The sequence below is a fragment of the Hevea brasiliensis genome, chromosome 13, assembly GCF_030052815.1.
Source record: "Hevea brasiliensis isolate MT/VB/25A 57/8 chromosome 13, ASM3005281v1, whole genome shotgun sequence".
NCBI lineage: Eukaryota > Viridiplantae > Streptophyta > Magnoliopsida > Malpighiales > Euphorbiaceae > Hevea > Hevea brasiliensis.
In genome coordinates, this window is record NC_079505.1 from 80,453,434 (window position 1) to 80,468,691 (window position 15,258).

Below are 15,258 nucleotides of genomic sequence, written 5' to 3' on the forward strand. Positions count from 1 at the left end.
ATCAAATTTTGAATTCTTAGTTTCTTTTACTCCGAATTCATTGTTAACTCTATGCATAAACACAAAAATAAAATAAAATAATTAAAAAAACTTTCCTTAATTCATAATTTAACAATTTCCAATCTACAAATGAACAGGTAGAGGAAAAAAAAGCAAGAAAAGAAAAGGAAAAAAGACCAAGAAAAGAAAAAAAAAATTGAATTGGAGAAATGGACAGAAGTAAATTGGATAAATTCTGTAAGTGTTTCCCTTTTCCCGAGTGCTTCTTGTTGATGAGTTTATCTCACTTCTGGGTCTTTATTTTTCCTAGAAGTAGCCTGCTTTCCCTGAAGCGACTCAAAAGCTAATTTCTATGAATCCTTGTACAAAAATCAAGAAAATTAAAAAAATAATAATAATACTTGATCTTGTTCTCGTGTATCTCGCTCACTTTCTAATTTATGGAAGCTCTTGCGAGACCTTTAAGCTCACATAACCAGCATTATCTTCCTCTACAATTTCAACCCTGTAAGCGTACCTGCCTTTTTGATCTATGCAAGAACTGGCCTTGCAGCTTTTGAAGAAGATGAAAGTGGCAATGGTATCAAGAACAAGAAAGATTGAATACAAGTATGCGATTAACATCCCCTCAAGAGCCATCAAAGAAGTTGGTGTTTGGCCTATATGAGAAGCTCTCACAATGCGATGTTGGAACAGAGCTTCAATCCCAGTCAAGGATAAATTGACAGGGAGGGCAAGTGAGAGTGCTGTTGAAGTCCTTCCGCGAATCATTACACAGGCCTTGAGAATCGCCAGGTATCCGCCAGATCTTTCTGTGCCGGATAAAACCAACGACAGGTTGCATATTATGAGTGCATTGGCAAGAAGAACAGAATAAAGAACTACTCCAGCAGCTGAGAGGAGGAGAAGGCTGTTGCGCGATGAGAAGCCAAACCCTTCAAGAAAATTAAAAGAAAGGAATAAGAGACAGAAGGCTGTTGCATTTGCAGAGATGATCAATATCGAGTTGCAGATATGGGTAAGGAGGAGAGGATTGAAAATGGAAATAAAAGAAGAGAAAGAATGTGGTGAAGTTGGTTTATATTGATTAAGAGCTTGGATTACAGATGCTTTGGAGAAAAGAAAGAAAGTGAGGGTGAAGGGCAGTGTAAAGATGGATGAAGAGATTGTTTGGGAGAGCTTCAGATTGAGGAATCTGAAGAATTCTGATGAGGGAGGGAATCCTGCAGCATTGAAGAGATTCTCCAAGCGATTGTATATTGTTGGCAAGAGAGATGTTGAGGATGGGACTAGTGCTAGTGAAAGCATAATTGAGACTGAGAAAGGGAAGGCAAGGAAGGCTGCAATTGAGGTGAAGTATTGATAATTTTGAAAGAAAATATAGATTGATCTTCTGATGATCTTGCCTGCTTTTTCCATGGGAATTCTTGGGTTATCTTCCATTGAAGAGAGAGAGAGAGGGGGATATTGGCACTAATGGGTTGTGTATGAGTGTAGTGTACAAGGCATTGGTGTCTCCTTTTTATTTTCAAGTTTTCTTTTAATAGGATTTTTTTTTCTCTCTTTTTTCTGCTCTACGATAGGTTAGAGGAGCATAAAGGGTTTGCTATATTTAGAAGAATAGATAGGCCAACTAAAAAGCTACAAAAATCTAGTAGAAGTGTAGTTGTTTGAGCATTGTTTTTAACAATGAACCTCTTTGGTTTCATTGGGTTTTATGTCCTTTCTATCCTCATATTTGAATTTAGTATAGTTGGCCAAGATAAGGAAGCTTGGCTTCATCATGTACATTAGTTGTTTTCTCTATGTGGGTTGAATGGCTTGGCTTTTTATCTTTGTTCTCTCTCTCTCTTCGCTGTTATTCTCAAAGAAATACTTTTATTTTTCTTTGATGGATTGCTTCAAATGCAAACCATTTCTTATTATAATTTGCTATGTTGTGGGTAGAGATGGCAATTTTTTCCCAACTTGATTTTATCTGCCCTAAATTTGAGTAATTTTTCTTTACTTTATTTTGATCTGTGTGGGTAAAATTAAATAGATCTTCTCATCGTTTTGAGTCCTCTTAATCCGCCCTGCATAATAATATATTATTATTTTTTATTAAAAATAATTTATTTATATGTATTTATATATTACAATATTCTAATTTTAAGAAAAAAATAAATATATTATTAAATTTATGTTTAAAATTTATAAATTTATTTTATATAATAATAAATTAAAATAAAAAATAAAAAAATTCTTTTGAAAAATTTACCTCATTCCCTAATGAATAAGTCTCTGTCCCAACTCTAAACTTTTGTGAGATGGGGTAGGAAAGCGATCCCTGCTCCAACCTATTTCATTGTCGTTCTTAATTGTGTGCAGTTTTTATATCAACAAGTAATACACTGGAAAAAGGATACCAAAGTTTTCATGTGGGCAATCATTTAAACCTTACAATTGAAGTATTCTCAATTTTTTTTTTTTTCAAGAACACAAAAACAAGAAGTGGAAAATTGATGATATAATTAGGAGATAATCATTGAAAATAAAATATAGAAGGAAGAAAAACTCATCTTATTGGAAATTCAATAAAAGAAAATTTACATTGGAATACAATGCCAACCAAGTTGTGGAGATGAGATTGCTTGGCAAGCCGGAGTTGCAAGTGATTGTATTCTTAGCTTGGAAGAAAAATTTAATAATCACAAGTTCAAAAAGAAAATGAAATATAGCAAAATATTAAATTGAAATGAAATAGACAAAAGATGAGCTAACGTCTCATCAATTCTTGAAATTATGATAGAAAAAGAAAACCCAACTGAAATTGGCACAAATCCTCCATCTTAAAATTATTTCATTACCTCCAATTCATTATATGGGTCCTCCCCCTTGAATTATTCTCCTTCTTTATCACCCATTTGCCAGATGATTGGTGCTTGCGGCTTATTCTATTATTCTGAATAGGACATCAAGTAAACTTCAACTATGAGAAAGACCCTTCTTCTAACAAAATCAATAAATTTGCTCTCAAAATACTTATAAAAAAAAAAAAAATATTTCTTGTAAGTATGTGATATACATGGATAATTTAAATCTCAGTTGTTAAGGTGGGAAGTTCTCTAAAAATGACGTGGCACATCTCAGTTGTTAAGGTAGGTAGACATATATTGTATAAGGTAAAGGGACAATAAATATTTGGTGACCTTCTAACTGAAAAAGGTTCGATTCCACACACATTATCCTAATTAATTAATGACGTTAATGATTCACATTAACTTAATATGGTATATATATAAAAGTTAATTTATAATTTCATTAAAAATTTGTTTTTAATTTTTATTATTATTTTAATCATTTTTAATTTTTTATTGAATACTTAACGGTGGTCTATTCTCGTCACTAACCGTATGTGTGTGTTCTATCTCTGACAAAAAAAAAAAAATTGAATCAATGGTAATTAAATTACACAATTAGTAGTTTATTCTTAAAAAAAAAATTATTGAATATTACCAATTAAATTGATGATGAAATTAATAGTTAATTTACTTATTTCATTTTTATCTTAAATAACATTCAATATTGTTTTGACTGATTATTTCAATATATATATATATATAATTTTAGTTTATTTTATTAAAAATACCTATCTGTCAGAGATACATATACACAAAAGAAATGTATAAATTATTTTCTTATAGAGCTTAATATATAAAAACTTAAATAAAACAATGAATAAAAGTATCTCATTCTAAACATGATACTCAATAATTAATAGGAAGTTTTATAAAATTTTTTAATTTTAAGGGATAATTCCCAATATGAAATAATATATATATTGAAAATTTTAAATAATATCATGTTATTATATTATTTATTTATTAACTAAACTAAGATAAAGTTAACCCATCACTAAATTAATTGATACCAATAAAAAATGGGTGAGACTATATTTTCCAAATTGCCTAATTAACAAGCTGATAGGAACATAAATCCATTAAATATTTATATTATTTTTCTTTTTCTCCCTCTTTTTATTACAAAATTGGATATATATGACACCAACTCAATTATATGATGTGATTAGTTTTCTCCCATATTATAAACTGAACTAAGAACACATGTTGTGATAATAATTAATAAATTATGTGATAAAAAAAATATTATGATGAATTCCAATTGAACCAATCAATTATTTGTTGTTTGATTAGCTCATTTGACCCAATATCAATTCGTGGCTATTAAAAAAAATTATTTATCTATATATATATGTGTAAAATAAAAAAAAAAATCTAAAAATTTATTATGTGTCATTAGAGGACAGTTTGACATTATAAGTATCAATTTATTTATAAGAGAGTTTGCCATGTAAAATTACAAGTAACAATTTATTTATAAAATATAATTAATTTAATTTATTAAAATTTTTCATTTTTAATTAATTAATTATTCAATTGCTCTCAATTATCTTTAAGTTATTAATTTTCCAATTATACATATATAAGTTATAAATTATTAAATGCTTATCCTCTTAATGCCATAATAAATTGCTTTTATTGTAATGCCCTGCTCCAACCATTAGAGTAATTGTCCGCTTTGGACCATCCTCTCGAGCCTTACGGTTTTGCCCTACATGTGGAATGGAGAACTTTCAAGGAGTTCACCCATCTTAGGATTTCTCTCAAATGAGCATGCTTAATCATGGAGTCCTTCCAACTTTCCAGGCCATTTCACCAAAAGGCGTCTCTCATGATTAGTTTCTTCCATTTCAATGTATTATTCGATACCCTAGGTAGACTAGCTATCCTAGAAGCCTGCCGGGAGTTTACTCTCTTATGCCACTCCCCACCCTCATTGGACAGCTTTCTCGGGTCAGGTCGTCACAGGCCCACCAACTTCTACCTGGTTCTTCCTCGAACTATACATCTACTAGAGGGGGTCTGGCTCTGATACCATTTGTAAGGCCTTGCTCTAACCACTAGAGAAATTATTCGCTTTGGCCCACCTCATCCTGAACCTCACGGTTTTGTCCCATAGGTGAAATGAAGAACTTACCAGTAGGGATGGCAACGGGTAGGGTACCCGCGAAAATCACCCTACCCGAATCCGAACCCGATTAATATTCTTAAAACTCAAACCCGTCCCAAATCCGATTAAAATTTATTGTCAAATACCTGAACTCGTCTCAAACCCGATTGTTATTACTAAAAAAATATCCGAACCCATTTAATTTTATATATTTAATTAATAATCTATATAAAAAATTATTTTTATTAATAATTTATATTTTAAAATTTTAATAATTTCATAAAATATTTCAATTTTATTTTATATAAAATAAAATATATAAATATTTATAAATATTATTAAAAAAACATATATTTTATATTTAATTAAATATTTATATAAATGGGTTCAGGTAATGGGTACCTAATATATAAAATCCGAACCCGACCCGAACCTATTACGGGTATTAAATTTTAAACCCAAACCCGTCCCAAACCCGATTATATACTACCCAAACCCGTCCTATTAGGGTTCGGTTGGATCGGGTACCCGTAAAAACCCGACCGGTTGCCATCCCTACTTACCAGGAGATCACACATCTTAAGATTTCTCTCAAGTGAGCATACTCCCTGGAGTTCTTCCAACTCTGCAGGCCATTTCACAAAAAGGCGCTTCTAGTGAGTAGTTCCCCCAATTTCAATATATGATTCGATTCATTCTTGTGTCCCACATTCCACTACCCTAGGTAACCTCGTCATCCTAGAAGCCTGTCGGGAGTTTACTCTCTTATGCCACTTCTCCCCCTTATCGGACCGCTTTCCCGGGTCCGGTCGTCGCATTTATTATTAAGTTACACTATGTTAACACATGTTTATTTTATGTACTTATAATTTTATATTATGCATAAATATAATATTGTTTTCATTTTTTACTTTATGCACTTATTTTTTATTATTGTTAATATTATTTTTTAGAATAATATTAATATTACTAAATAAAAATAGTATTTGAATATATTATATTTTTTTTATATAATAAGAGGATATAAAAATTTTGATATTTTAAATAATGAAAATGATTATATAATATAATCAAATTTAAATTATTCCATATATTTAATAAATATTTTAATATATTACTATAATTTTTTAATATTTTTATTACAAAATATTTATTAAAAAATTTAAAAAATAAAAAATTTAATCTACATAAATAGTAATAAAACAAAATATAAAGTAATTAATATAAATTAAAAATATTATTTTATTTACATATATTAAAATTAAAAATACATAATTAAAATTATTTATATAATAAAATTATCATTGGACACATGCAAAAGTAAGGATAATCCCTAGTGTTTTCTATGTATACATATATTGGATAAGTTGAGATTCACTCTCCTTTTCACCAAACACAGAAACTCATTAACCCATCTTTGACTTGTGTAAAATCTTATGTTGAAGGGTCGTAATCTGTAATGAAGCAGTTCAGTTATAGCTTAAACTAGTTTATGTTTAGTTAGAAATGTTGTTGGATTAATCAACGTAAGTCAACTACTCTGTTACGCTTAGTCAGCAAGGAAATTAGGCCGTTATTCTCTCTCTCTCTCTCTTGTTTTATTTTTGTTTCTGCTGTATATAATGAGCTGAGCAGGTATTGTCTCAATGGGAAAATCATTTTAATTTCCAATTCAGTCACATTTTCTTGGTATGGTTTCACAGCTCAATCACCTCTAGATTCTTTTTTCCTTCTTCGTTTTCCTTAATTTTCTTCTAAAATTTTTGCCGACAAACAATCAGTCTCTCTCTCTCTCTCTGTCAAAACAATGGCAGAACCCACAAAATTTGAAAAAATCCCTTTCCAGTCCCTATTACTTATGAGAATCCATCTCTGATTCTCATCTGTCCAGTTCTATTATCATTTTTAGTTCATGTCCATTAAAATGGCTCTAAGCAATTAATTTTAAAATTTAAATGATTATTTAAGCATAACTTTACATGATAGTAATTATATACAATTATTTCAGGAATTAAAATTTCAATCAGGCCAAATCAAAATTGAAGCACTGAAAACCAAATTCAACTGTGACCAAAACATCAATTCAACTAATTCAACACTCTGTTACTGATTTTTTTTACCCAACTTAAGATTCTCTGGGATGAAATAGTGAATCTGAGGCCAATTCCATCCTATTCGTGTGATCTTGCTTGCAGTTGTGGTGCAATCTTAATTGTTAGGAATTATCAATAGTCAGACCATGTGTTTCATTTTTAGCAGGGTCTCGATGAGAACTTTGCAACTGTAAGATGTCAGATTATGTTGATGGAGCCTCTTCCTTCCCTTAACAAAGTGTTTGCTCTTCATACATATCTACAGGACTACCCCTGTTGGCTGGCTAATTCCTTGCTTCATGGCAAGAAGCTGTGAATGCCGAAATTAAGGTTTTACCAGACAATCATTACAGAACTTCCAGTAGCTAAGCAAATAAAAGTTGTAAAATATGGCTTTATAGAATCAAGTATAAATCATATGGCGCAATCCAAAGATTCAAAGCCAAATTAGTGGCTAAAGGCTACACATGGTACTGTGATATCAAAAAACTTCTCCTGGTCAATATCTCCTCTTTTCGACTTCCACCTCCTTACAATTGCAAGGATTTTCATATTCAGATTGGGCTACCTGTCCAACGTAACGAAAGTCAGATTGGGCTACCTCCTTAAAATGTATCGTTTGATGAGAATAGAAGGTATTGGGCCAGTGCTACCTCCTTACAGCGTGTGGTGCGCTGCTGGATGTTAAGTTTCGGGGTCCAGATGCATCCCCAGTCGATTTTCTTTGGTTGGTTTTGCTCTGATTTGTTTCTTGGGAACGGGAAATTATTAGAGGCACAAATGCACTCACTCTCTAAAAACATGAATCTCACCTCTTATCTCTTATGATTAAGTAAACACTATTTTATTACATCTGAGAAAATATTATTTTTATTGCTCCCAGCGTATTCAATAATTAGTCCTCGGAAATATTGATTGATATATATATATATATATATATATATATATATATATATATATATATATATATATATATATATATATATAAAATGCTGGTTTTTGGACTTCCGGCATAAAGTGTTTGACGAAATGCAGACAAGGATGTGTTCTCTTTGGCAGAATTAATTGTTGCTTATGCAAAGCTTGGCGATATGAAAATTACAAGTTGTTTGATGGCTTGCCCGTGAAAGATGTGGTGGCTTGGACAGCAATGGCTACAGGTTTTGCCCAGAATGCTAGGCCAAGAGAGGCAATGGAGTTATTTTTTGAGAGAATGCAGGATACTGGTGTTGGAACTGAAAAGTGAATTTAGTTGGTGTTATTACGGCTTGTGCTCAATTCAGTGCAGTTAAATATGCTGACTGATTAGTAGTATTGATGACAAACCGGGGTCTGTCTCTGGTCATACTGTTGTCTTGGGATCAGCGTTGATGGATACGTATTCGAAGCGCGGGAGTGTCAAGGATGCTTACAAATTTTTTGAGGGATTGAAGGATAGGAACATGTTTTCTAATAGCTCAATGATTATGGGGTTAGCCATGCATGGTCGTGCTGATGCTGCAATTAAATTGTTTAATGAAATGGTTAAATCGGAGACAAAACCATGGTTTACATTTGTTGGGGTGCTCTTACGGCGTGTGTTCGTGCACGAATGGTAGAAGGTGGTCTATGCCTATTTGATTTTATGGAGAAATGTTTTGGTGTTAATCCATCAGCGGATCGTTACACTTGCATAGTGGATCTGCCTAACGAGCTGGACTTTTGCTAGAAGCTCTGAAACTTGTCAAAACAATGCCAATTGAGTTTGAGGCCCATGGCGGAGTGTGGCGGGCACTGCTTGGAGCTTGTCGCATCCATGGGAATCCTGACATTGCAACAATTGCATCTAGCCATTTGTTTGAACTTGAACCCAATGGTGTTGGTAACTACATCGTGCTTTCTAAGACATATGCATCAGCTGGAAGGTGGCTTGATGTTTCATGGGTAAGGAAAAGGTCTAAAGAAAAATCCTGGTATTGAACCAAAGAAAGGAGTGATTCATGATTTCTTTTCAGGGATATGACCCATCCAATGCACAGTGAGATTAAGCAATAAGTGCCAATTGTTTTCAATTATGTTCTGGATAGATTGGAGGCTAATGGGCACGCGTCAAAACTGAGTTTTGTGCCTTATGATGTGAGCGATGAAGAAAAGATGCGTATGCTAATGACTCAAGTAAGAAGTCAGCTTTTGGATTTGGGTTGATCGTTATTAATCCTGGTGCTCTATAAGGATAATGAAGAACTTTGAGAATCAGCGAAGATTGCCACATAGTGAGGTGTGGTGCATCTCAAATCGCGGGGAGAGCGATTGTTGTCAGGGATAACATGAGATTCCGTCATTTCTCTAATGGGACATACTCTTGTGCTCTTTTCTGGTGACTGATGATGGGATTTTAGTGTTCATTGGGATTGGGGAACCATCAGAATCCTTTCTTCACATGGATGGTTGGTTACAGCAATCACGCTTATGCATTGGGGGGGATTGGCCGTACAAGTACATTGTACTAAATAAATTACTGAAAAAGTATTGTGTTTCACTTATTTACTAAAATGGTGTAAACGTGGGTGACATGAAAAGAGAAGACAGTAAAATGATAGTTTTTGTAGCGTCCATGCCAAGGTGAGTTCATGAGAATATTTTTTATGAATATATAACATTTAAATCAGTATGTTTTTTATGAAGAATATTTTTTATTTTAAAATTTCAATATTTTAGTATAATAAATGAAAATTTTAATATTTAAATTTTTACATACACCAAATTAGGTACACTGCATAATATGTTCTACACGTGACTTTTAATAGCGTTCCCATAAAACATTTGTATAAGTTACAAATATTAAATTATAATATTTTTATCATCATATTGTACGAGTAAGAAGCAAATATTGTAGATATAAAAGAAAAATTGAAGATATAAATTAAGAGAAGTATATAAAATAGCAGAACGTTTAAAAGATGTAATATAATAAAACAAAAATAAAAGTGGCAACATATTTAATATATTGAATAAGACAAGTATAAAAATAAGTCATGTGCCACAGTCAGGTCTCCTTATATGTCACATCGATCGAAGAACTCGATGTTGTCCCCCTTCTTCTTGATCTGGTGGATCACCTTGTACATCTTAGGGTTGGTTAGGTTCTCCTTGTTCTCATCTTGATGATTCCCCCCTGTAGTAGAATGCAAACCACTTTGTTCATAGTTTCCAAATAATCCCGCACCAAAAGGAATTTGGCCTAAAGAACCCGAGTAATATGGTGCAAAGTACTGTTCTGAACCATATGCACCAAATGGAGGGGAAATATAATGTGATGGGCCAATACTAGATGGTCTGCCAAAAAGAGCAAATAAGCTCTAGATGATGTTTGCGGTTGTTGACTCTCAATGAAGTCAAATGTGGTTTTGTTGTGCATGTGAGATTGGTATGGCATCTATGTAGCTGTTGGGCCAGGGACTGATGGGCCAGACACCTAACCACTATATTGTGTTGGGATACTTTCTGAATATGGTTGGAAAATGGTGGACAGACCAGGATCAGACGGTGCAGGTGGCATGGTAACTGGATCAGAAGAATCAGGGCAATAAGGGTGGAATGCGACAGGTGGGGGCAAAACATCACGAGCTGGCTATTGTGGATGAATTGGCTGTTGTCGATGTCGAGCAGGACGTGATCGACGTCATCTATGTGAGGGCTCAGGCTACTCAACTAGTTGCTCCTCTTCTAATTCATCTATGAAAGTTGCTGCTTGAGGTGCAGGCTGAGGAGGAGGCATTTGGCAAAGGTGACTTTCCTGCTCTAGAGCATTTATCATATTCCTCAGTGTACGCTTAACTTCCTCCACATTTTCAGTTGATGAGTTCTGTAATTTTAGCAAACAATCCTCAATTCCATCCTCCTGTTAAAATATATATATATATATATATATATATAATAAATAAAAATTTATTGCACAAAATTATTTAATGAATAATAGTAACATGTGTCACACATTATCCCTCTGTAAGGCATAACATGATCTCATAGAATACCTAATGAACTATCAAACTTCACCTACCGATAACTCATTAAGTACCTTACAAGGGATTTTAAAACCATTTTCTTACTTTTTGGAAGTGGTGAGCATTTTCTTACATTTAATAGAGGTTTAAAAGCTAGTTAAAATTTTTGTCTATTTTTATTTGTCCGCAAATTTTGAAAGAATTTTGGCAGAATGCCATCTGTATTTTAAGAAAACAATTCTTCAAAAACCTGTAAAAACACTTTCTATAATTCTTTTTATCAAAATTCATCATTACTACAACACAATCAATACAATTTTTTCCAAACTCCAAAATTCAAAACAATTCTCAATTAAATTGTCATAAAAAATACTACTCAATAATTCTATTCATTTTTCATTAAAGTAAAAACAATTTACGTTCATCAACCCAAAATTTACATTAGAAAATCCAAACTAATATTATTACAAAAAAATCTATACAACTGCTCAAAGCCAATTTATACATGTACATACGGTTACATACACAAATATAAACATTACATTCAGGGTATAAAATTATACCCGACAAAACTTCAGGGTTGTAGCTCCAAAATCCTCAGCAGCTCACTCTGCTGCTCCTCTAGTCTCTCTATCTGCGACAGCAATAACAGCCATCACTGAGTACTATGACTCAGTGGTGCACAACATACTAAAAATAAAATTTTATGCATAATTCAAATCACATTTATTCAAATATAATACTGAACATGAAAAACAGATACAAAACATGATTTATAAATTTTTAGTTCAAATAATCTCATTTAGGAAATCTCAAAATGAATTTTATAAAAATACACAGTTATATCATGCCATTCAGAATAATATTCATCTCAATAGCAGGAGGCTTATGAGAAATCATAAGGCTAGCTAGCTCAATCTATGGGTATCCATTCAGTTTCTTCCTCTATTGGCACACACCTCAACACTTCAGCCAGAGAGGGAATCAAAATTCAAAACTAATTCCTTCCACTAGTCATGCTAGTGAGGCATTCAAATATATGGTCATGACACTGTGATTTTAAAATTGTCTTAGTAATTTACTAAACATTTATTACCAAATCAAACACATACAATTAAACTTTACAACAATTTAGGTCAACACAATTTGTTCATTTCAATCACAAAGTTGCAATCAAAATAAATTGCAATTCATTTTATACAATTACAAAAGAAATTTAAAGACAAATTTTATGTTGTGCACAAACTTTATGCGAGTCGCCTCTTGGCCTTGACTCGATGTCTCGGATTCTTTTTCGATATTCTTTTCAACTGAAACACACAATTTTACAATGTTTCAGTATCACAATTTATAATAAATCCACTAAAGAATTTCACAATTACTTATTTCAAGTCCTAATATGCTTAAATTAATGTTCTTAAAATTTTACCTTTTGGGGTTACTATTCACGACACTATTTAAGTCAATTTGTTGACTTTCTTATGCTTAATAGGTATAGGGATTTTAATTTCACCCACATACCACATTTTGGTTACCAATTTTGTTGGTTTTAGTTGCTCCCTAGATTTTTAGGTTTCCTGGGCATAATTTCAAATTTTCTAGATTTAGTATCTTGTTTTGTACTATTCCATTGGTCATGTTGCTGTTAGAATTTGACAAAGTTTTCTTCATAGAAGTTGTTCCTTATTGTCTTAAATTTAATTTCATTTTTGAATCACTCCATTTGGAGTTTTGTAGCTCAAGATATGACTATTTGAATGGGGCTGGCCGGATTTGGTGTTACCCGGAATTCTGAGCATTTTCTGGATACTGGCAGTTTTGGTGTGCTGATTGCAGGTGACTTTTCGGATAGGTTATGGTCAACATTTGGGTTTGTTTACTTCATAAAAGTTGTAGGGCTATGTCTCAGCTTTTCATCGATATAAGATTTAGGTCATTTGAACCTTCCTAGACCATGTTATGGTCATTTAAGTGACTACTGTTCATTTGGTCATTTTTATACAGTGGCAGTGCATTACACCCGAGTTTGACCTAATTGTTCACTATATTCTGGTCATTTTCTGGGCATGATTCCTAAATGAAAAATGGTTCATTTTGTATCTTTTTCATTCCCAATTGACCTCATACCAATTGGGTTAGTAAATTTTTAGTTTTGGTCTATGAAAGGGACCTAGGTCAAGCTATCAGCATACTGACCCTAACCAATCCGAATTGAAACTTGGTTCTAGCAATTCACACACACCATAAATGATCTCAATTGATCATTTTTCAACTCAATTAAGGTCAATTGCATCAATTGACCAATTCTTAACTTTTTCTCTAATTTTTCAAAATGCTAAAAACCCTAATTACACATTTGTGTAATTCAATGTAATCAAAGTGTACATCTAATGTCTATACACCTAATTCACCTTAAACAACCATTTAATTATACCAATTTCATACACTTCAAACCCTACCTAAGGCTGGCCGAAATTCTTCTTTGATCCCCAATAAAAATTTTCTTTTGTTTTTAAGTGAAAATCTAAGTTAATTGAGTCATAAACACAACAAATAAACTTTAATTTCCAAGTAAAAGTGCTTACCTCTACTAAAATTTTCAATTCTTCCCTTCCTTCAATTTCTCCCTTTCTTTCCTTCTTCAATCACTTTCTCAAGTGAGGTTAACAAGGTTTAATAGAATAATTTGGGGCAAAGTAAAGTTAAGTAAGGATTTTAAAGCTTGAACTCAAGCTTTCCTGGAGGTGAAGCTATGGAGAAGAAGGAGGAGAGGGGCGGCCTAATTCCTTGAAGAATAAAGGAAATGATTTTCATTTTAATTGTTTTATGTATTTATGTTTTATTTGAATAAGAATTGACTTGGTCAATTATGTAGGAAAAAATTAAAATGTCATTTATGATGTCACAATAGTGATGTAAGCATGATGTAAATAAGGTTTTCTTTTCTTTTTCTTTTTCAATTATTTTTCCTTATTTCTTTAATTTAATTCCCAATTTTAAAAATTTCTTTTCTCTGATTTTATTGAACAGTTTGGTCAGGAGTTAGCTCTAAGGTGAATTGACCAAATTGCCCCTCGCTGATTCAATCCGGTTTGCAAGTTATTTAATATTTCTTCCGAATCTCTGACCTAATTATTTGACCTGCTTAACAATTATTTTTTGTGATTTTCTCTTTTTCACTGTGTTCGCAATAGTCCTAAGGACCACGGCGTCACATTTTCCGGTTCGAAATTTGAGTTTAGACTAACCTCGCAGTCATTTCCCTGAAAAGTCACCCATCGTTGTTACTTCCGGCTCATTTAACTTTTTATACTTTGTTTTTATTCTTTATACTTAACTATTTGATAATTACTAATTATTTGGGTTTAGGGCTTATCTAGGTGTCTTAGACGTGGTTTTAATCCCCTTAATTGTCCAGACTGATATCGGTCACCGGAACAGTGAAATATACCAGGTTATGCAAATAGGGGTGTTACAACATGTGTTCGAAATTATTATCATAGAACCAATAGCAGCTCCACTGATTGAGATCCAACGTCTAGCAACTCAGCGGTACCACTCCATATATTCAGAATGATGGTGGAGTGGCTGTACCATTTGTTGCCCCTGAACAATAAATTGTTGCTGCCTATTCTAGCGATTAATGTAGGTGGCATGGTGGTGCTCCCAATTACTCTCACTCAATCGGAGAGTAATCTCGTGCAACTCGTCTGTTTGCATCGGTGGGCCATGGAATAGGTTGAACCAATTCAAACTGGAGAAGCACCCTATCAGGCTAGTACCATTCAACAATATGAAAGCAAACTAATGGTACCACTGCCTTCCAGATGGGACGGCCTTGAACACAAATGTTTGGAAGCTCATCCAACAATTCATCACTATATGGTTCCCATGTAATCTACAAATTAATGGTCACAACACATTATGTGAGGATAAATGTAAAGAAAAATATAACAAATGAATGTTTTAACTATAATTATGAAAGTATAGTTTACATCTTGAGGGTGCATCCGGTCAAGGTTGTACTGGATTTGTGGTAGTACATGGGTTGTTACTTCAATAATTTGTCTAGCCCGACTCCACCTATTAGTTAAGAAGAAAAATTTAGATGTAATGTAATAAAAATGAAATGAAACATTTCTTAATTGTTATTAATATAAAAGTATAGG

General features: G+C 32.7%; 1 protein-coding gene and 1 pseudogene across 1 annotated transcript; one reads left to right on the top strand and one right to left on the bottom strand.

The window, feature by feature from the left end:
• Positions 1-438: 438 nt before the first annotated feature.
• Positions 439-1,443, bottom strand: LOC110639171 (uncharacterized). The gene has a single exon (XM_021790000.2). It carries the CDS (start codon positions 1,441-1,443, stop codon positions 439-441), a length of 1,005 nt encoding a protein of 334 aa, XP_021645692.1.
• A 6,659-nt stretch (positions 1,444-8,102) lies between these two features.
• Positions 8,103-9,606, top strand: LOC110639179 (pentatricopeptide repeat-containing protein At5g44230-like; annotated as a pseudogene).
• The last annotated feature ends 5,652 nt before the right edge of the window (positions 9,607-15,258 follow it).